This window comes from Haliotis rufescens, unplaced genomic scaffold, assembly GCF_023055435.1.
Source record: "Haliotis rufescens isolate VD_foot unplaced genomic scaffold, xgHalRufe1.0.p SCAF_44, whole genome shotgun sequence".
In the NCBI taxonomy this organism is placed as follows: domain Eukaryota; kingdom Metazoa; phylum Mollusca; class Gastropoda; order Lepetellida; family Haliotidae; genus Haliotis; species Haliotis rufescens.
In genome coordinates this window covers 2,580,002-2,603,681 of record NW_025964157.1, presented here as the reverse complement: position 1 = coordinate 2,603,681, position 23,680 = coordinate 2,580,002, and the positions used below count along the sequence as shown (strand labels likewise).

Here is a 23,680-nt window from a genome sequence, read left to right as displayed (position 1 = left end):
TGTTTTTATTATACGCTTATTGACAAGTGCATTTCTGGCCGTAACCCATTTCTACACATGTACAAGTCATCTTCATTCGATTAATGTCCCTTACTTACTGAAATATCGACATTTTATTTCGCGAGCTAGGAAATTGTTGCCAACCCCGAGCGGAAGTAGAGTTCGAACGCGGGCAGAATCGAGCGAGCCACCTGATTGGCTGACCTACTTATGTCAAGTCAGCGTGAAAACAACAACACATGTGCAACCAACGTGGGTTCAAAATGATAGCTTTGACTGGAGAACAAGTGTTTGCATGGAATTTAATCAAAGATGGACACAACACCCTAACCATTGGCCAGGCTGGCACAGCAAAAACGGTTCTCATCAAGGAAATTACGGAGAGATTGAGGAGAAATGGAAAACTTGTGTCTGTTACTGCTAGCACTGGTATGGCTTCTAAACAGCTTAAGGGGAGAACTCTTCATGATTGGGCTGGACTGAGTGATGGAAGACCCAGAAATCCTGACTTATATAAGATACTTCTTAGTGATGAAAAGAAGAATGTCTACAGGAGGATTAAGGAGACTGATGTGCTGATCATTGATGAGATAAGCATGATCAGTAGAAAAATATTTGAACAGGTAAATATGACATGTATTATATGTATATACTTCAAAGTCAAACATCTTCACAGTTCCAGCACAAATCATAATATTAATAGAATTAAAAACTAGACATATAATCCTGAACATACCATAACAAAGGTATTTTTTAACATGTTAAACTGTAGGAATTATTCTTATGAATATGGCAAGTCACAGTATTAATATACTTATTATAGAAGCTAAGACAATGGTTTTTTCAAGTGTGTCATTACACTTTAAATACTGTTACTTATTTTTACTTATCTCGTCAAGACCCATGCCCAAAGAGTTACATTCTTTTTTAATATTTAATACATGCCTATTCCCAGGGTTTCTATTATTTTCTTGTTAACATATGCTCTATGTACACAATTTATACTGTTTAATTTCAGCTTGAATTCATATGCAGGAGTATCAGAGACCCAAATTTGAATTTTGGAGGATTGCAGTTTGTGTGTGTTGGGGATTTCTTTCTAATTCCTCCATATGCCAATGACTTGTACCAAGATCCTGGGCAACATCCATTCACAAGTGATGTATGGTTTGAAACAATAACACACAAGGTTAGACTGACCAATGTTATGCGTCAAACAAATGTGAAGCTTGTTAAAGCCATTAATGAACTAGAGCATGGGTGCCCCAGTGTGGAGACTGACACATTGATGTATTCAGTGTCTCGACCATTACCAGAGGGTGCTGCTCCTGTTTTCCTGTATGCTTGGAACTTTGAAGTCGACTGTCACAATGCTTCAGAGTTGGCAAAAATGCCTGGAGAAAGCACATGCTATCAAGCAAATGACTCTGGAGAAAGGAAAAAATTGGAAAACTCCTTGCAAAGAGAGTGCTTTCTCTGAAACTGAATTGTCTAGTAATGCTGTTGAGAAACCTGTCACAAGAGTACGCAATGGGCTCCTTCTCAAAATTTTGCTGAAGAACAATATTTTCTTTTTCATCTGATATTCTGTCAGAAGATATACCCTGACAGTATCTTGTCATATTCAGTGTTGAAAAGAATGAGTTAAGGGATTTTGAGTCGTAATGTATAGACTGAATCCCAAAAGTGTCATTTATGACTGTACCACTGACGGAAAGATGTACATGCCCATCAGTAGAAAATCTCACTTGTAAATATACCATGTTCCCATTACAGGATAATCCTGTCTGCCTTCCAACAGTTAAAGAGTCTTTAGTTTGCTGCAGTACAAAATAGTCTTTTGGAATGTTATCAGATATTGCAGCAAATTCAATGTTTTGTGTCTGTTCAGATCTCACATTGATGCCACGGTAAACTGTGATGTTTTTAGTCCAATCACCAGGTTATCGGTGCCTGGTTGTGGTGATATTGGGAAAAGCATGTTTTATACATTTTCCGACAAACACTTTTGATCTGTGACCAAAGTTGTCATAAAATTTCTGGAAAATCTCTTCAACTTGTATAGTACTTTTGCTATCTTCAACATACTTTTCATGTAACCTGTAAGAATGTTTCAAGAACTTTACATAACTGAAAATTGAATTATTGTAACATCACCATATACATGATATAGCTGCCATTGGTAAAAATTCAGAATTTCATATTCAGAAATTGGCACATTGTGATATTCGCATTATCATGTAATGTTGTAATTTACTTATCATTCGCAAATAGATTTATTACTTTTGCATTAATGATCATTATTAACTTGAAATGTTCACTTTATTCATTTTCAATCAGCATGACCAGTATTCATAATGTGATCAGGCACAGGCAATATACATGAAAATGTGCCTATTATATTAATATAGTGATGTATTGTATAAAATTCACCAGCTAATAATAGATTAGCTTTAGATTACATGTATATTATAAAATGAAAAACATATTCAAAATAAATATTTACCATTTGAAGAAATTATCTGATGTCATTTTTTAGATGCTGCTGTCACTCCAGATAACCGTCTTCAAATTTCGCGGTAATTTCTTTAATTAGAGCGCTGCGTATTTTCCGCCAATCAGGTGGCTCGCTCGATTCTGCCCGCGTTCGAACTCTACTTCCGCTCGGGGTTGGCAACATTTTCCCAGCTCGCGAAATAAAATGTAGATATTTCGGTAAGTAAGGGACATTAATCGAATGAAGATGACTTGTACATGTGTAGAAATGGGTTATCGATCAATCTACGGCCAGAAATGCGCTTGTCAATAAGCGTATAATAAAAAAATCGCCTTGGATATCGAATGTAAACAAACCGGCAAGATGGCGAGTGATGCTCCTTTTCTCTACTAACATATAGGGGGTATATATTTTTATTTACTGACCAATAACGAGTTCCTGTGGATTCACATGACACCCAGCATCACATACTGTACTTATGTTACGTAGCATCATTATAATGGGGACATTGTTTTTATTGCAGCGAAGGACAAAAAGAACTCTAGAAAGGTAAGTCAGTGGACTTTTGACTACCGAATTTCGTGTAAGGCCACAAAAAACAGTATTTGTTTCTCACTGACTGACCCTATAAAGTTTGTATTTTCGCTTACTAAATTCGGTTCCTGTTCTATATTTTTATAGTTATTTTCCATTCCCTAGTCTCACTTTTTGATGTAACCTGTCATGACCACCAGTAATGGCATTCATGATATGTTTCGTCCCCTCCACTTGTCATTGTGTTTGTGCTGTACAATTGGGAAGTTACATTGGAGCCATTTAGAGATCAAAATAAAATATTAAATAAATTATCGTTCTTCTTGTAACATGCCCATGTTCTTTTGATAAAGGTGATCGGATACAATTCTGTAAATCCATAAAGTAATGCAAGAGTTGACACCAGACTTAAAATGTGTCATGAAATTAATTCCATTCGTCCTTTGAAGTATAAAAATTAATCTTCCATACAACTCGGTGATATAGTATTGGGTGATCTATTCTCTATGTGTGAACAGTGTTTTACTTGTAAATACAAGATTATTTGACAAGGTTACAAAGAAAAAAGACCCCTATCATACATGATAAGCAATTGTCGTAACTGCTTGATCACCACTTGACGTGGAACTTGGTGTGAAGCACTGGGAACAATCACACTGTTTTCTATGAGCTTTGTTATGTATGCCATTGTTTCTGCCCATGTGCAGTGAACCTGACATATCAGTTTACCCCAAAATGTCCAGAAACAAAATGTGTCACTTTCTTAGAAGGACACTCTCATTTTTATACCCCAGGCCTAAAAAAACAAACTTTCTCTGTGTGATTTCTCTTAAACTATTCAGTGGATTCATCTCAAACTTAGTACATATAATCTGTGTCATATGGAGGGGTGCAGTCAAAAGAGAAAAATTGTTTTTATTAATTTTCCATTTTATATTAATTTTTCAAACCCTAACCCTATCCTAGCTATTTAATTTGAAACTACTGACACACTAGGTGGGTCGGGGGTATTAGTGGGCCACTTTTGCTCTTGTTCACATTAATTTCATGATTTTACAGTAAATCATTTTTCATGTTGCCTTATCAGAATAATACTGGCGCTAGTTTATAGTGTATGAAGTGAAAGTATTGAGCTGTTGTACAAAACATGTCATCTGTTTTTATGTCTTCATTGCCTTACAGATTCTGTCAGCCATGTTTTTGATAACATTTTGGTCATAAAGTGCATTGATGGTATATTTATTTCCAGTTTGACTATAAAAGCAGAAATCAAAGATTTCCGCCGAGGCGATTGCATTTTGAGGAACACTGTGACGAATGTCGTTACAATACGTCTCATAAGCATTCCCACACACACCAACCAAGAACCAACTTTGTGAAGAAAAACATTACGAATATCCGAAGTAAATACCACAGCGATTGCATTGATCACAACGAGAAGCCATTTGCGAACAATGTCATCAACCGTTGCACGCCCAGACGGCGGAACCCCAACTCCATCACGTTGACGGACATGCAGCTGAACACGCTGTTGGACGCGGTGCGGAACATGTCGCCTAGCAGCCAGAACACCATCAGGTTCAAGCTGGGTAAGAATCACTGTGGACGAGTGTGCGCCCCCATGGTTTATTCTCCCTGCAGTATTTTATTGTACAATAAACAACCCCCACTCAGCGTTTATTTCTTATGAGATATCAACATTTTGTACAGCCATTTCAAGGATGTCAATAAAATGTACAAGCTTTAAAATCATTTACATGTATAAAAATAATAACTCCCTGAATACAATCTGACCTCGACAATGTCGGACAAGTCCATTTTATGTACAGTTGGGTTAAGTAGTGTATTCTTGCAAATTTCACGTTGATTATCTTTTCACCCAATACCAAATGTCGTATCTTGCCTACTGTTGGATGCGATCGGTTTGCCATAGTGTATATTTACTTGGCCCATCTATATCTATGGGGAACAACTCACTCAACACTTCCTTCTAAAAAATAAAGTCGTCCAATTTACGACACGAGCGCATGTTGAATCTCCAGAAATGACGTCATGAGAGAACAATGTTTTATCATGAACAATCCATGCTTTGTTCTTCATTGTTCTTTGCGGTTTATAGCATAGCTATCTTATTTACTCAGATAAAACTATTGGCTCCGGGTTAGAATTCGTCCCCAGTAAACAATGCTGTCCCTATAAGGCAATTTGATTATTAAGGCTCAGTAGCCAGGTTGATTGTGTGTCATTGACCCCAATGTTGTGGACTGTTGCTTATGATATCAATCATTCAGACTCAATCATATACAGGCTTTGAATATGACTGGAATACTGATGAGGTTGGTGTAAGTAACAGCCAAAACAAACATCAAAATGTACTGTGATATATATAAATACAATGAGGCAGCAGCGGTTTACTGTGTCCACACATACAAATTAGGAATGGATGCAAATAATATTTATCCCAAGTCCAGTTTACGCTAAGTGTCTGAATGTTAGAATGATTGGTGCTGATTATAGTGAAGCAGTATGATTGTGCATGATATTTATCTGATATTTCTGTTGTGATATTAGATTCAATAAGATTCAATTCAAACAAGGAAATCCCCATCTGTTGTGAGCATTGTAAGCCGAGATTAACTTTGTATTTTGTTTTCCGAGGTAGAGTGGTCACCATGGAGACACCCAATGTAACAAATAAATTTATACAGTAAACTATGTTTATAACAAACATGCTTATACCGAACTGACGGATATAACAAACAGTTTTGGGGTCGCGACCATTTGCTGTATATAAGCTGTATGTTCCTACAATGAACTACGGTTATAACAAATGAAAATTAATGGTCCCTTTTAGTTCGTTATACATGTTATAACCGCAGTTTATTGTACAATTATCTAGGGGAATCATGAATCATGTACAGTCGAACCTCGTTGTGTTGAATTTGGATGTGTCAAATTCCTGTTTGTCTCGAACTCGCATACTGGTCCCTACGAAGTCCTTCCATCATTTATACATAAGGAGAGGGTTTGGGCTAAGAACCAAAAAGTAATCTCAAGTATTGGTGACTAGTTTCGAGCTTGGGGGCTCTCATCAGACGTAGAAAAAATGAAACGACACTTCTGTATTCAACTCAAAGAACACTTTGCCGATATCAACCACCAAAGGGACAAACCCTTTGCCAAACACTTTAATTCTGTGGGACACTCAACCAGAGACCTACACTATCAAATCATACAACAGCTAAAAACGCACCCTGAGTCAGACCAGAGTACGGCTAGATGCCGATCCATTGAACTAAAATGGATTTTTGATCTGAAGCTATCCAGCCGGATGGCATGAACGGCAAGATCTAACCCTGGAGTCCCCCCACCCCTGCATTGTCCATCATCATTTCTACTCATATCTGACAAACTGGATGTGTCAAATTCCCAGTTGTCGTGAACTCATTTGGGAGTCTGAAGTATCCAAATTAAGCTTAAAGTTCCCCTGACTCGAACAGCTCAAAATAAATAACACCCACACCCACACTCGTCAAACTTGCAACTCATTTCTCACACAACTGACTGACCTCACAGCAATTGACACAATACCACAAAGGTAGGATGCCAACATCCAATCAAGTTGAATCAACCCTTATTAAGCAGCACATCTTGCAATGGTACAAGCTGACTACTGTTTATCATCCAAAACTGGCTCCCACAGGAAATATCGCTTGGATGAGATCAAGCGATATCTGCATTGTAGATATCGCTGCAATGAAATTATATCACAATGCTTTGCAGACCATTGTGACGTCACTGGTTACCATGACGTCACAATCAAATGACATCACTAATGGCTCTGCTACTGAAGCTGTTTTCAGTACTTTTTACACTGAGCACTGATAATTACTGTCTACAAATTGAACAAGTTGAAAGAATGATGTTGGATGATAAATAAAATCTCACCCTCGTGTCTTTTGAATATCAAATATATCAACACTCATTGATAACAGTGGCAAAAATCCTCGGCAAGCCTCGGAATTTTTCCACTTTTATCAACTCGTGTTGATATATTTGATATCAAAAGACACTCGGGTGAGATTCTCTATATACACATCGGCAGCAAGTTACAGAAGTGTTCTCATGTGACTGCTGATGACAAGTGAAAATTGGGAAATGAGTAAAACGGATTAAGATTATGTCAGTGAATCTATTATTCAGTATCTGACTTTCACTACAGATGGCACAGGGATGTCACTGATTCACCTGAGTTGCCGCCCCTCTCACAACCTGCACCCTTGCACTGAAATTTACGTTAGCCTTGAAATCTATTGTTGCCTACAGACCTAATAATAATTTGGATTTTGAAAATTCATTTGTTGGTTGTCTCGAACTCAGGATAACTCAAACTTTTTTCCAGGTCCCCATAAGTTTGACACAAAGAGGGTTGACTGTATTAAAAAACGCAATATGACGGCAGTCAAATAATCAAATCTGGGCTGGACAATCCTGTTTCAGACATCATTAGCAACAATCTATGCAATTAGAACACAACGACATGCATCAACCTAGTCAGTGAGTCACTTAGTCACTTCTTACGACAAGTATGGTTGCTGAAGACCAACTCCAACCCAGATCATCACAGGGAGCCTTGATTGGATTGTTGTATTACATTTAACTGAGTATTTGGTGCTTGCAGTGCGACTTTGTCTATGGAGTGTCATTGTGCCCCATTGTATGGGTCGTTGCTCATGCTGTCGACCATCAGTTTGATTCCCTGGTTTCTGGTCATGCTGATGTAGTGTAATATTGCTGACACTGGCATGAATAGCATTCCTCACTTCTGTTGAAATTCTTTTTGTTGAAATCAGCCCCCTTGTCTAGTATAAATATTTAATGTCGGAATGTTAATAATGTTACGGCATGAAGACTGGTTTGTGTTGAGAAGTTCTTCATTGTTCTCAATCCATTATTAGTTACACATACGCACAAGATTTATAAGGTCTGCAGTAACTGGTGTTTTCGCATCTTGTCCTACGTTACATTACCCTCATATTTTGTACAAATGGATAAATAATTTACTACCAAACAGTATGCTATAGTCTGCAGTTTTTAAAGTGGTACTGATTGTTTATCTGTCAGTTTCGGCATATGAATTAAAAGTGTGTTACCATGGTTACACCAATGGTGTATATTCTTCTATAAATTGATTTTTCTTAACTGTCAGATGGAAAATTGAATGAAATCCAAGTGAACTCGAACAGTGACAAGGATTCCCAAGAAGGCGAATCTACCCCTTATACAAAACAGAGTCAAGCCACAGTTTCGGAGAAGACATATGACCTTGACCCTTCTGTTACGGGTAAAGAGCTGGTACCAGTTGGGCGACACCTTGAGCTAGAGCGTCCGCGGGGGGTCGACCGAAGTGGGATCTTCGATGGCGGAAGCTTGTCTCCAATAATGGACGAACTTGAGTCAACATCGGAGGGCAAACCCTACGGTAGCACAGCAGATAAGGATGACAGGTAAGACAATGACGTACCTTTAACATTTGGGTGTGGGTTTATTGATAGAATTCATATTTTATCTCTTGCTCTAGGATTTTGATTTATAGGTTATGTAATGTTTAAATCATTCGTAGATGTGTGTATTACTATTTTAATCAGATGTAAATGTAATGTGTCACATGTGAACTTGAGTTTCTGTTGTTTACAAGAAATTCTAAACATGATTCCTGTGCTTGGCGATGTGATTTATTCAGGGTTGAAGTGGTTGCTGCTAGCAGAGAGCTTGCTTTGGTGCAGTCAGCCTTTTAGCTATGTAGAAATTCTGCAGATTAAATATAAAAATCATATTTGTTAAAGACATGTTACTGTACTTATATGACTGTTGTTACTCCAATATTCGTTGTTTAATTTCGTAAATGCAACCTTTTTCTATTCCAGTCTCTTCATTTCTTTCATCAAATATTGAATGGAACTAGTTATCTATTGTATCTAACTTCACTTGAAAGCTAACTATTTACTTGACATACAGTTTATCCTAATCATGTCGTATTGTCTAAATCTGTGTTTTTGTCCTTTCTCGTTTGTTAACTGTTCATGAGGTTGACACTGGAGGTACAGCCGAGGATTTGTAGTTCCCTACAAAAAACACCAAGTTCACTGATTCACCTGCAAACAATCATCGAAAGATATATCAGTTGACGCAATATCAGTCTATTTCTTATTTTTCTGATTTCTCTGGCCAATTTGAGAAGATGCAGGATGAGAGTGGGATGGGGATGGTGTCAGGGTAGGGTGTGTGTTGGGGGTGGGGGGGAGGTCGGATGTAACAGAATGTTGACAAGGCCAGACTTAACTTGTCCTTTTTGTTCAAGATTGTTTGGGACAGAATGTTGAATTATAGACTATAGATATGTTCAAGATTGTTTGGGACAGAACGTTGAATTATAGACTAAAGATATGTTCAGGGTTGTTTGGGACAGAACGTTGAATTATAGACTAAAGATATGTTCAAGATTGTTTGGGACAGAACGTTGAAGTATAGACTATAGATATGTTCAAGATTGTTTGGGACAGAACGTTGAATTATAGACTATAGATATGTTCAAGATTGTTTGGGACAGAACGTTGAAGTATAGACTAAAGATATGTTCAAGATTGTTTGGGACAGAACGTTGAATTATAGACTATAGATATGTTCAAGATTGTTTGGGACAGAACGTTGAATTATAGACTATAGATATGTTCAAGATTGTTTGGGACAGAACGTTGAACTATAGACTATAGATATGTTCAAGATTGTTTGGGACAGAACGTTGAATTATAGACTAAAGATATGTTCAAGATTGTTTGGGACAGAACGTTGAATTATAGACTATAGATATGTTCAAGATTGTTTGGGACAGAACGTTGAATTATAGACTAAAGATATGTTCAAGATTGTTTGGGACAGAACGTTGAAGTATAGACTATAGATATGTTCAAGATTGTTTGGGACAGAACGTTGAAGTATAGACTATAGATATGTTCAAGATTGTTTGGGACAGAACGTTGAAGTATAGACTAAAGATATGTTCAGGGTTTTTTGGGACAGAACGTTGAAGTATAGACTATAGATATGTTCAAGATTGTTTGGGACAGAATGTTGAATTATAGACTATAGATATGTTCAGGGTTGTTTAGAGGTCAGTGTCAAAGAAAGTGTGGAATACCAAGTTAGTATGAGGTGAAGATGCTCTTTGGAACACTCCTGTTTCTTACATAGAAATTTGCAACAAAAGAAAAAAAAGTTAAAAGAAATACTTGTTTTAGATGATTCTGCAAATGTTAAAAGTAATAATTTTCCATTTTCTTATTTGCAACAATTAAGATGAAAGAAATATTTTTATCCTAATTTAAAAAGTATGTAAAACAAAAACATGAAAAGCAGTGACACTTGTGTTGTTCTTCTGTTAGGTAGTGTTGGGTTAGCCTCATGGTGTAGGTCACTTGTCACAGAACACATGGGTTTGATTCCACACATGGTAGAATGTGTGACTCCTGACTCCTGAGATCTGTATCTCCATACATGATATCCTTGGAATATTTCGTAGCATAAATTCTCATTCAATGATAATGGAACACTGTGTGAAACGTGGTAGACAGGACAGAAGCATTGGTTTGTGTTGTTTGTGGCAAGTCGTTATGTGCTTATCCATGTCTTCCTCCGACAGCAGCGCCACCTAGCAGGTCCACGCGGAACTACTGTAGCTGTTGTAGACACAGCTGATGATGTGACTGGCAGCAATGACAGGTACCCAACGTCCCCATATCCCGACCCCTGTTAAGTATTGTACTTGTGTATTTCTTGAGAATTGACAAATAGGGTCAACACTTGGACATAGATTGCGTCATAGGTGAGCAGCTTTGTTAAATCGATATTACAATTATCATGATTATGTTTTTCACTTATAATGACATCTTGTTGCAAAAACTGAGTCCTTAACTTAGGCTTAAAAAAATAAAAGAATTGGTCCTCAGGCAATGTCTTTTTAAAATATAGTGCGGGTGGGCGTTGTCTTTTATTTGTTGTTGTTCAAATTAGTATGTAACCGAATAAACAGTTGTGTAATCAATAAACAATTGTGTACAATCAACCTGGGAAAGGGCCTCCCTACATAAATGTATTCCTTGATGAGTAAAATACTGGAATATAGTGTTTGACTACTGTTGGACTTGGAATATTTAAGAATTTTTTATTTATTTTTTAAATCGAAATAAAAACGAAACATGTGGCAAACTTTATGATGATGCGGGCAGTGCCTGAGAACCAAGACTATTATTTTTTTAGCCTTAAAAGATAAATAATTTCTGTTGTTTGGACTTGAATATTTTAATTGTGTATTCGGATGAAGAAATGGAGCTATTGTTTGGAAGCATTATGTGGGGTCTGACTTTTAGCTCGAAAAAGTGCAAAACTTGCCTTGGAAGGTTTTACATTTAGTGGATCACTTTTTGTATTAATCATGTACAAAGGGACATTACTCTGCACACAATTAGATATCATTTATTAATTCAGATGACTACAGTGTTGAATAATTTTGTGTGGGACATCAATATAAAACTTAACATAAAGGAATATCATAAATAACAAGTTTTGAAATGATGTGTTATTTTCGTATGTTTTTCATTTATGTGTCTTTTGTTAGATGTTGTTAATCTGGTACGGGGGTGTAACACTTTCTTTATAGATCTACCTTTATATATTTGATGATCAGTGTTTAATATCATTGTTTGTATTCCTTTTTATTTTGAATTTATTTGTTATTTGTTGTAAGACAGAATGCCATAAAATAGCATAGCTAAGTGTTCATGCATGTTCAGTTCTGCAGTTTCTTGTTGTGGCGGAGTTCGACTTCCAGAGGGGCGGTGTCTGACCACTGTCACTGTCACCATTTCTATATTTAGTTTAAAATTTACGCTGACAAAAAGACACACCCCTCATTGACCTTGAGCGCTGTCAGTTGGACAGTAAGGATTATCCAGTGTATTATTTCTCTAAACCGTGGCAGTCGGGTAGCCTAGTGGTTAAAGCGTTGGCTCGTCTCGCCAAAGACCCGGGTTCGATTCCCGACATGGGTACGATGTGTGAAGCCCATTTCTGGTGTCCCCTGCCGTGATATTGCTGGAATATTGCAAAAAGCGGCGTAAAACTATACTCATTCACTCACTCAAATTAAACCCAAAGGAAGCAACGATGCAATGGTTTTCAGTAATTCTCTATGAAAACTTTCATTATTACCTCCTACTGATTGGCTTTATCATGTCAGCTGGTCCAGTGTTTCATTTCCTGTGCAGTGGACAGTAGCTGTGTGTCGTCATGTCAATGCATTGTTTCAAATACTTATGTATGACGTCATCCATTGTTCATGACATCACAGTTTTATGTTTCATCAGTACAGCAGTAGATTGTCTTAGCTGATGTGTCGTCATGGTTTCATTAAACACATGTTTATCTACATTCTCACAGGAGAAAAGACTGTGGATCATATTTAGACTAATGTGGAATAATTCACTGCACAGAATTATGGATTATCTGTCCCTCATGAAGTTTGGTTTGTTTGTTACATAACGCCGCAAGCAGCAATATTCCAGCTATATGACAGCGTAAGTAAATAATCAAATCTTGACCAGTGGCGACTAACAGGATCGGGTGGTCAGGCTCGCTGACTTGGTTGATGCATGTCATAATATCCCAAATGCGTGGATCGATGCTCATGATGTCAATCACTGGATTGTCTGGTTCAGACTCGATTATTTACAGACCGCCGTCATATAGTTTGAATATTGCTGAGTACGACGTTAAACAACAAACAAACAAACAAACAAACAAACAAACAAATCAGGTGCTAAGGTTAAGGAAATCTTATTGTTTTTGAGAATAGTTTAATGTCACAGTAGTATCAAGTTACTAAGACATGTGATGATATCAACGATAAGTTTCAGTAGGAAATATTTATAAGAATTCATACATAAGAGACACTTCATGTGATATATAAAGTTGTGGTTGTCTAAAACATGAATAAAAGTATGCTTTTGTGATTTGTGAATCTTGCTGTACGCTGTGTTGTCAGTACAGCAGTTTCTCTAAACTTACAGCAAGTCCTCTGCTCCACATCCAACGGAATCAGTCAAGCGGGCTACGATCCCTTCCGCGACAGTGTCCACGTCTAATTGGAGTGACCCCTCCTTCAGCATTGACTTACCTCCCCTTGTGCCACAACAACATCTCACGGTGGCTGAGAAGAAGAAACCGCAATGGGCACGGGAGAGAGGTTGGTTAACCAGTTGTCATGGTTACCTTACTGGATCTAAACAAAAAACAATTGAAAACAAATCTTATTACTTCCGATGTCTAACCTTTTATAGTGATTCATGGATTACATATTTATGTGATGCATTCATGACAGGTATGAATCATGACTCAGTGATGCATCATGGGATCCCTGTTTTGGTAAAACTATTTCCCTGGAAAATATATTACTCAAAAGAAGTTAAAGAACACACAATTTTTTTCAATGGACTATAGTTAATCTCTGTTTTCCTAATCGGCTCCAAAACATTTTGTGTTTCCCGAAAAACATTTTTGTAGCCTAATAGTTTTTGTTTTTTGTACCAGCGGAGTTTGAATCCTGCTATGACCCCTGGGGTCGTCGGAGTAGAAACAAGACGAGGCATTCCGTGAGTCGAGCCGGTAGCATCCTTACAGATTATCCAGTGAGTGAATGCTGTTGCCTTTCAGTTTTATTGACTTGACCTTATGCTGTCAGTGTAGGTCTGGAGAGGACATCCAGGTCCAAGTGTTTGTCTGATAGTGGTGTATAGTCCTGACCAGTGTGAACCATGTCTCTGGTGTTGAACACCTTGTGGTTGCTTGAGTCCATGCTACTCGCATGATACAGACATGCTATTACGTTAAGGCCTGAATAATTTTATTTTTATATACCCCAAGCAATTTGATGTAGTTTTTGACTGTGCATTATATATGGAATAGCATTATTCCCGAAAGTATTTCCCGACACAAGAACAAGACACAAGAAAATGTGGTATTAGATTTTCTTCAACGCCGCTTCCCAATCAAAGTATGTTGTAAGTTGTATTGTTTTCTGCAAGAGATGACTGTTATATGTTGTGTTATTCCCCCCTAGGTGATGCATGTTATATGTTGTGTTATTCCCCGCAGGTGATGCATGTTATATGTTGTGTTATTGCCCACAGGTGATGCATGTTATAAGTTGTGTTATTCCCCACAGGTGCTGCATGTTATATGTTGTGGTATTCCCCGCAGGTGATGCATGTTATATGTTGTGTTATTGCCCACAGGTGATGCATGTTATAAGTTGTGTTATTCCCCACAGGTGATGCATGTTTTAAGTTGTGTTATTCACCACAGGTGATGCATGTTATATGTTGTGTTATTCCCCGCAGGTGATGCATGTTATATGTTGTGTTATTCCCCCCCCCCCCCAGGTGATGCATGTTATAAGTTGTGTTATTCCCCGCAGGTGATGCATGTTATATGTTGTGTTATTTCTCCCCCCCCCCCCACATGCCCCAGGTGATGCATGTTATAAGTTGTGTTATTGCCCACAGGTGATGCATGTTATATGTTGTGTTATTGCCCACAGGTGATGCATGTTATAAGTTGTGTTATTCCCCACAGGTGCTGCATGTTATATGTTGTGTTATTCCTTGCAGGTGATGCATGTTATATGTTGTGTTATTGCCCACAGGTGATGCATGTTATAAGTTGTGTTATTCCCCACAGATGCTGCATGTTATATGTTGTGGTATTCCCCGCAGGTGATGCATGTTATATGTTGTGTTATTGCCCACAGGTGATGCATGTTACAAGTTGTGTTATTCCCCACAGGTGATGCATGTTATAAGTTGTGTTATTCACCACAGGTGATGCATGTTATATGTTGTGTTATTCCCCGCAGGTGATGCATGTTATATGTTGTGTTATTTCCCCCCCCCCAGGTGATGCATGTTATAAGTTGTGTTATTCCCCGCAGGTGATGCATGTTATATGTTGTGTTATTGCCCACAGATGATGCATGTTATAAGTTGTGTTATTCCCCACAGGTGATGCATGTTATAAGTAGTGTTATTCCCCCCAGGTGATCCATGTTATGTGTTGTGTTATTCCCCACAGGTGATGCATGTTATAAGTTGTGTTATTCCCCACAGGTGATGCATGTTATAAGTTGTGTTATTCCCCACAGGTGATGCATGTTATATGTTGTGTTATTCCCCGCAGGTGATGCATGTTATATGTTGTGTTATTGCCCACAGGTGATGCATGTCATAAGTAGTGTTATTCCCCCCAGGTGATCCATGTTATGTGTTGTGTTATTCCCCACAGGTGATGCATGTTATAAGTTGTGTTATTCCCCACAGGTGATGCATGTTATAAGTTGTGTTATTCACCACAGGTGATGCATGTTATATGTTGTGTTATTCCCCGCAGGTGATGCCTGTTATATGTTGTGTTATTCCCCCCCCAGGTGATGCATGTTATAAGTTGTGTTATTTCCTGCAGGTGATGCATGTTATAAGTAGTGTTATTCCCGACAGGTGATGCATGTTATAAGTTGTGTTATTCCCGACAGGTGATGCATGTTATATGTTGTGTTATTCCACACAGGTGATGCATATTATAAGTTGTGTTATTCCCTGCAGGTGATGGAGGATGAGAACAAGGTGCTGCTGAAGATGCAGGAGAGATCCAAGTGGCTGGCAGAGCTCGGTCAGTCCTTGTGTTTTGATTGGCTGTGATATTTTGGCAATGTTGTTAATGTAACACAAGGAGAGGATTAATGTGAAAATGGTGATCAAAATCTTGTTATTCTCGACACTGTCAGAGACCCTGCCTTCCCGATGGCAACGCTTGAGAATAGTTACTTACATACAAAGGGACATCATTTCATAACAATAATTCATAATACAGAAATTTGTTAATCACAGCAAATTTCAGGGTTTCACATTCATTGTCATGTTTCAATAAAGATGATAATTTTTTATGAGTAGTTAAACATTTTCAAAAGTTATTTCTCCTGAAGAAACAGATTCATGAAAATGTTTGGACATTGTTTTTATTGCTGATTCAGATCATATTTTTTGCATATTCCTGAGGCAAAGGAGTTAACTGACTATAAAAGTCCAGTTTCAACCAGTTGCCTCGGGAAGATGTATTTTTATTGTTTTGGCAACTTCTGTTGATAAATGCAATACTTGATATGATTTTACAGATGCTATATTTTCTGTTGTCCAGAGAAACAGCGAGAAGAACAGCGGCTTCAGAGGTTTGAGCGACTGGAAGCTGACCGAGAGGCACATCAGAACTCCTTCATCGACAAGTTCTCGAGAGACCGGAAGCCTGTTGCACTACCGTCTCAGATCAATATTCAGAAAGATAGGTTGGTGTTTGATGACCAATGTAAGTGAGAGTATCTGTTCAGTGTGCATCTGGTGGTGGATTGGTTCACGGTAGATGGGCAGAAGGTTTGTAACCCCTGGCTACTTACTAACTTGATTGCATTGTTGGGAACAGGACCCCTTACTTGACAACATTTGTTCATTCATGGACTGATATTTTCTTGCTTCTCTCCTCCATCTTTTTGACTCATTAAACACATAGATTTAGCAGAATGTTTCCTCATCCCAAGGGCTAAGTCTGGTCCTTGCATGGTCCTTGCATTGGCATTGCCTTGGCCTTGTATATTCTTGCATGTGTTGGCTTTGTGAAGTTCTTGCATGTGTTGGCTTTGTGTAGTTCTTTCATGCATTGGCTTTGTGTAGTTCTTTCATGCATTGGTCTTGTGTACCGTATTTTCTTGAGTATAGTGCACACTTTTTTTCGAAAAAACACAGCTGTGTAGAAGGGGGTGCGCATTATACACGGATTATGAGTTTGGATGTTTTTTTCCCCCATGGAAAGACATTACCGTGAGCACGAAACACCGGAAATACCATGTCAACAAATCCATACTGAAGTACGCAAAATAATCATGTAATTACACTGTCTGGCTATAAAAAGTGTTCTTTGTATATCTGGACTTATGTTTGTAACTTATTTCATTAATTTTATTCAAAATTCCTTATAATATTGTTTTTATTAATTTCGGCGAAATCGTGTGTGAATCGATTGGAAGATCGCACAACTCACCGGTATTAACAGCAACCACGGTCAGAATACCGCTATTGACGCCTTGAAACGAACTTTAGTTGACAGAGAATGGATACATATATCATAAATGACATACTTTGACTCGTTAAAAGTCATATTTGTTTTTGTTTGACGATTCTATGTCAACATGAAATTCTCGCGATCACGCGATCACCTGCGTGTGAGCCTTGACGGTGACTTGTCAGACTGGTTCCATGTAAAAAATAATACCCGGCAATAGCGATCAGCTGCTTCGCTTAGGGTTATTATTATTTTAAATATGTTTAGTAAAGGCTGCATATAATTAAGAAAATAATGGAATATATTATTCCTGATAAAAAAATAGTTTCAGATACAATTGTTGCCGATCCTTGCATTAAAAATCCTTTAAAGTTATATCATTGTGTGTGTCTTGACCGAATCACCGGTCGATTCCAAGAAAACGTGTGTACAGCTGATTGCTGTTTCCGGCTTAGTTTACGAGAAAATACACAAGGTAGTCTTAATCCCTAGATATAAAACAATGCCTAGCAGAACAATAAATACTATTTAAACGGTAAATAAACATGTCTGGTGATTTTTTATCTCAAATTTCGAATTTGTATTTCCGAAGTTTCTCAGCACCCGTTCGTTTGCCGGACTTCGCTGAAAGGGTACGGTGTAAATTTTTTCTGCGCATAATATTCAAATTTCTTTTTTTCAAAAATATTGAACCCGCTAGAGGGGGGTGCGCATTATACATGGGTGCGCACTATACTCAAGAAAATACGGTAGTTCTTTCATGTGTTGGCCTTGTGTAGTTCTTTCATGCATTGACCTTGTATAGTTCTTTCATGCATTGGCCTTGTATAGTTCAAGCATGCATTGACCTTGTGTAGTTCTTTCATGCATTGGCCTTGTATAGTTCAAGCATGCATTGGCCTTGCATATTTCTTCAATGCATTGGCCTTGTGTAGTTCTTTCATGCATTGACCTTGTGTAGTTCCAGCATGCATTGGCCTTGTATATTTCTTCAATGCATTGACCTTGTGTAGTTCTTTCATGCATTGGCCTTGTATAGTTCAAGCATGCATTGGCCTTGCATATTTCTTCAATGCATTGGCCTTGTGTAGTTCTTTCATGCATTGACCTTGTGTAGTTCCAGCATGCATTGGCCTTGTATAGTTCCAGCATGCATTGGCCTTGTGTAGTTCTTTCATGCATTGGCCTTGTATAGTTCCAGCATACATTGCCCTTGTATAGTTCCAGCATGCATTGACCTTGTGTAGTTCTTTCATGCATTGGCCTTGTATAGTTCAAGCATGCATTGGCCTTGCATATTTCTTCAATGCATTGGCCTTGTGTAGTTCTTTCATGCATTGGCCTTGTATAGTTCCAGCATACATTGACCTTGTATAGTTCCAGCATGCGTTGGCCTTGTGTAGTTCTTTCATGCATTGGCCTTGTATAGTTCCAGCATACATTGCCCTTGTATAGTTCCAGCATGCATTGACCTTGTGTAGTTCTTTCATGCATTGGCCTTGTATAGTTCCAGCATACATTGACCTTGTATAGTTCCAGCATACATTGCCCTTGTATAGTTCCAGCATGCATTGGCCTTGTGTAGTTCTTTCATGCATTGGCCTTGTATAGTTCCAGCATACATTGACCTTGTATAGTTCCAGCATGCATTGACCTTGTGTAGTTCTTTCATGCATTGACCTTGTATAGTTCCAGCATGCATTGACCTTGTATAGTTCCAGCATGCATTGACCTTGTATAGTTCCAGCATGCATTGACCTTGTGTAGTTCTTTCATGCATTGACCTTGTGTAGTTCTTACATGTATTGACCTTGTGTAGTTCTTACATGTATTTCATTTGTATAGATCTTACATGCGTTTTTCTTCGTGTAGTTCTTACAAACATTATTCCTTTTGTAGTTCTTACATGCATTTCCAGTGCATGGTTCTTGCATTGTCCTTTCAGGAATGTTCTTGTGTGGGCCCTTTACAGTATTTTCATCATGAATGGTCCTTGCATGGGACTGCATGGGACTGCATGGCTTGTCCTTGATTCCTAATGGCTCCAGAAAGGTCCTCCCATGTTTCTTGCATGTATTGTTCTTGCAGTAGTCTTCGTGATTGCATGGCGGGTCCCAGGAGGCCCGGTCGTTATAGGTCCTGCAAGTTTTAATGCTTGAAATTTGATCAAATGATGCACCTCGAATATAATGGAGGGATGCCTCCCTACAGCATGGGATCAAGACCCTAACTCCAGTTTTGTAAAGAGATATGTGTGTTTATTCTGACTAATATCTTTTAAAAATACTGAAATGTGACATAATTGACTGTTTTTTGGCATCCTCTGGAAACGCTACTTCGAACTGCTGTGTTTTTGTGTTCCAGATCTGTTGTAACTACGATGCCTTCAAGACACAGAACAGTAAACTTCCAACACAACTAGGTTCTGTACATGATGACTCCAGCATGGTGCCACGCACATGCAGCAGACGTCACATCCTTACCGTGATGACATCCTTACCGTGATGACATCCTTACCGTGACATCCTTACCGTGATGACATCCTTACCTTGATGACATCCTTACCGTGATGACATCCTTACCGTGATGACATCCTTACCGTGATGATATCCTTACCTAGTCAGCTTGCTGATGGGGTTAACATCTTTGGTCATCTGGGCAAATACATCTGACTTCAGATCAGAAGGTCATTGTTCTGATCCCATTACCGGACTCGTACAGTTTATGGCTGCTACACACAGAGATTCAACATGACCAAGACTATATGTGTAAATCTATCTTCGTTCTTCAAATGTGATATGCATACTTACAGATTTAAGGAAGCCATTTAAAGTAGTCAGTGCCGTAGCCAGCCGGGGGGGGGGGGGGGGGGGCAGGGGGAACAGTTGCCCCCCCTGTATTTTTTTATAGAAAACAGTTTTATTTGCATCATGAAAATACAAGTTGGGGACAAGTGATACTTGTACAAATATTTGCCCCCCCTGTCAAAAAGAGTTAACTACAGCCTTGGTAGTACTGTATTATCTGGAACGTATGTTTGTATGGTTCTGCCCTAAAGCTCCGGTATGATATGACAGTAAGCCCTATCCACTGATGTATGACTAACAGTTGTATTTATTATAAGTTTAGAGTTGGGAATGTTCAACATTGTTTTCAAACAGTTGTCAGTTAAAACAATTGAACAAGTTTATTTGTTGTGATTCAAATACTTTTTTAGACATTTGCATTTGGGGGAACAATTTGAGATGACAGTGTGGATAGAATTAACCTGGACAATATGAAGTCTCACGGTAATTGACTATAATTCATGTGATGTTGCATAAACAACATGATTGTAACAATTCTGTGAAGTGCTGACCTGTATTTCGGCAGCATGAAGGTGATCGTGTTCATTGACAGATCATGATATGTTTCATTGTTTCTGTGTACAAAGTTCTAACTTTTCGGGAACACTTTGCTCATTTTCGATTCATCCATGAAATTATTTGGTAGGCCTGGCAGTGGGTAGTTGTCATGGTTACATATCTTTTTGATGGGCAAAGCATTGCATGGATACAGTTGCTATAGCAGGGAGCTGTTTGGAAGTTTGATGATGGATGAATCTTTGTGAGTGGAAAGTCGCCAGGTCTGTGTGTTTTGATCAACATTTCACTGTTTTCACAGTTCAAGGCAATAATTATACAGCTATTATCGTCATATTTAAAATCTGAAAAGGAACAGCATCTCCCTTTTAGGTAAAACTTTCTGAAATACAAGAAAGATTATGCCATTTTAACAACCTTCTTAGGTCTTTTGGTGTTGGGCCACCATGGTATTGTTCTCCTAATGGGGTGTGTAATAATAACATTCATGCAATGATATATAACTATAGGATGGTGTTTTTCTTCTTGGAGGATGTCAACATTTCACGTTTGTCATTACTCTACCTTCAAAATTGCAGTTCTTGTCCGATAGAGCCCTCGATATATTAACTGACTCAGCTGGACGAAGGTGGGGAGTCCTTATGCTATAAGATGCTCTTATTGTATTTGAGACGGAATGCAAAACTTTGTCAAGAACTGGTGATAATGTCGTTCATGAAAGAACAGTGGAATTCATTTTGACTTTTCTAGCACCTTATCATTCAAACCAGACTCAAGACAAAGCTCTGGAGGTGAATGTGTGCATGGTATTTATTGTAATAGAATGGTGATACATGTGTTTTACAGCTGATAATCGAGGATGGAGTTTATGTGCAGAAGATGTGAGATATGCTGATTGCCTCATCTTGTTGGTATATTTATTTATGTTTTGCTAGATTACCAAATATTACACAGTTGCCATTACATCCCATCTTCCTGAGGCAAGGGAGTTAACTGACTTTAAAAGTCCAGTTATCACCCTTGCCGAACTAGGCTGGAATTTCTTGGCTCGATTGTAGTGCCACCAATGGCTAATACGAGTTATGTTCCATCTGTGTTTCCCAACCAACCAATCAGATTCCTCCTCTCATAGTGCTTGCATTTCCTTCTAACAAAATGGCAGCGCCCAGTCAAGACGATCTCATCAATAATAAATATCTTTTTGTAATTAAAACAGTGTTTTACCTTGCAAAGTGCATTTAATCACTTGATAACAGTTGATTAAAAACATGAAAAGATCTTGAAAACTTGTGTCGATGCCCGGTTAATGTTACACTTGCTCTGCAAATCCTGCAATCAAATGAATTCGGTATGGCAGTTGCCATGCTATTTAACTAGATGTTGATTTCATTACAAGATTTTGATTGGACTATGTATAGACTTGTTAGTCTAGCCAAAATGTAACTCCATAATTCCAGGCTAGTTTGGCAAGGATGGAAACTGGACTTTTACAGTCAGTTAACTCCCTTGCCTGAGGAAGATGTTACATCAATGTTGATGAATATAGAGCTTTAACACATTTTGATATACTATGTTGTTTTACATGTATTGTTGTCATGCCCATCACAAAACAATTGCTAATGATCTTTTCAACAAAAACATCAACAGCAAACAAAATCACTGGTGAAATCTGTTGACCATTCTGATTCACAGCATATCTTTAAATGTCTGATCCACACCTCTGTACTTCATGTCATTAATCACTGATCCAAACCTCTGTACTTCATGGCATTTATGTCTGATCCAAACCTCTGTACTTCATGTCATTTATGTCTGATCCAGACCTCTGTACTTCATGTCATTAATGTCTGATCCAAACCTCTGTACTTCATGTCATTTATGTCTGATCCAAACCTCTGTACTTCATGTCATTAATGTCTGATCCAAACCTCTGTACTTCATGTCATTTATGTCTGATCCAAACCTCTGTACTTCATGTCATTAATGTCTGATCCAAACCTCTGTACTTCATGTTATTTATGTCTGATCCAAACCTCTGTACTTCATGTCATTAATGTCTGATCCAAACCTCTGTACTTCATGTCATTTATGTCTGATCCAAACCTCTGTACTTCATGTCATTAATGTCTGATCCAAACCTCTGTTCTTCATGTCATTTATGTCTGATCCAAACCTCTGTACTTCATGTCATTAATGTCTGATCCAAACCTCTGTACTTAACGACCAGCCCCAGAATTAGTAGATTGTCACACATAGGTGTTTCTTTATTTCATCACTTGGTTTTTAGATTTTTTTATGCAAGATTTCAACATTGTTCTGATATTCAGTGCCACTGTGGAATATGTATAGCTATAATGTTGCTGACAACAGGCCACTGTGGAATACATGTAGCTATAATGTTGCTGACAACAGACAACAAATAAAAGAAATTGTCAAGGTGGCCTTTTTTCTCACCGACAAGTGTGTTTTAAAATTTCTTCAATTCCATTTTTGAAAGTAATTGAAAGGAAATACCTTTAGTTTGTCAGAGGGTTCACAGTTGAAATAAGTCAGCTCTTGAGAGAAGCACACATTTAAAAGAAGGTTCTGAATAAATGCTGTTAAGACTTTTTGTATGACATGTATTTTGTGATATTTATTTTATTTTTATCAATATGTATACATGTACTTCCTTTATGCCCTGAAAGAGAGGATTGTGTTTTGCATTGCATATCCAGATTCTGAAATACTCTGTACTTAGTGTGCCTTACAATCTGCAGCTGAAGTGTATAGTTACAGTAGATCGGATAGAGTGCCATGTTACATACACTTAGCCTTGCAAATCTATTGATACTGGAGATTTATTCCTATGCTTTTTTTTCGTTTGATTTTTATTATCTCCGATTTGTAGGATAATCTTTTGGTGCTGATTGTTCACTGATGTTAGTTTGATACTTTTATATTTTATTTACTTTGTGTGTGTTTACTTTGCTGTGGTTTTGCTACTATCCATATTAGTTAGATGTCTGATCAAGTATTTGCTGTTTGTTAAAGGATCACTTGGCTGTATATAGGCAATAAGGCTGGACTG

The 23,680-nt window shown here is 38.0% G+C and overlaps 1 protein-coding gene across 1 annotated transcript; it reads left to right on the top strand.

Moving 5' to 3' along the window:
- Nucleotides 1-4,544: 4,544 nt before the first annotated feature.
- LOC124136105 lies at nucleotides 4,545-22,812 on the top strand. The gene is made up of 9 exons (XM_048383088.1): nucleotides 4,545-4,620; nucleotides 8,241-8,538; nucleotides 9,120-9,132; nucleotides 10,659-10,810; nucleotides 13,156-13,331; nucleotides 13,676-13,773; nucleotides 15,742-15,808; nucleotides 16,334-16,478; nucleotides 19,613-22,812. The coding sequence occupies exons 1-9, from the start codon at nucleotides 4,545-4,547 to the stop codon at nucleotides 19,668-19,670; spliced, it is 1,083 nt and encodes a 360-aa protein (XP_048239045.1). The 3' UTR covers nucleotides 19,671-22,812.
- Nucleotides 22,813-23,680: the final 868 nt, after the last annotated feature.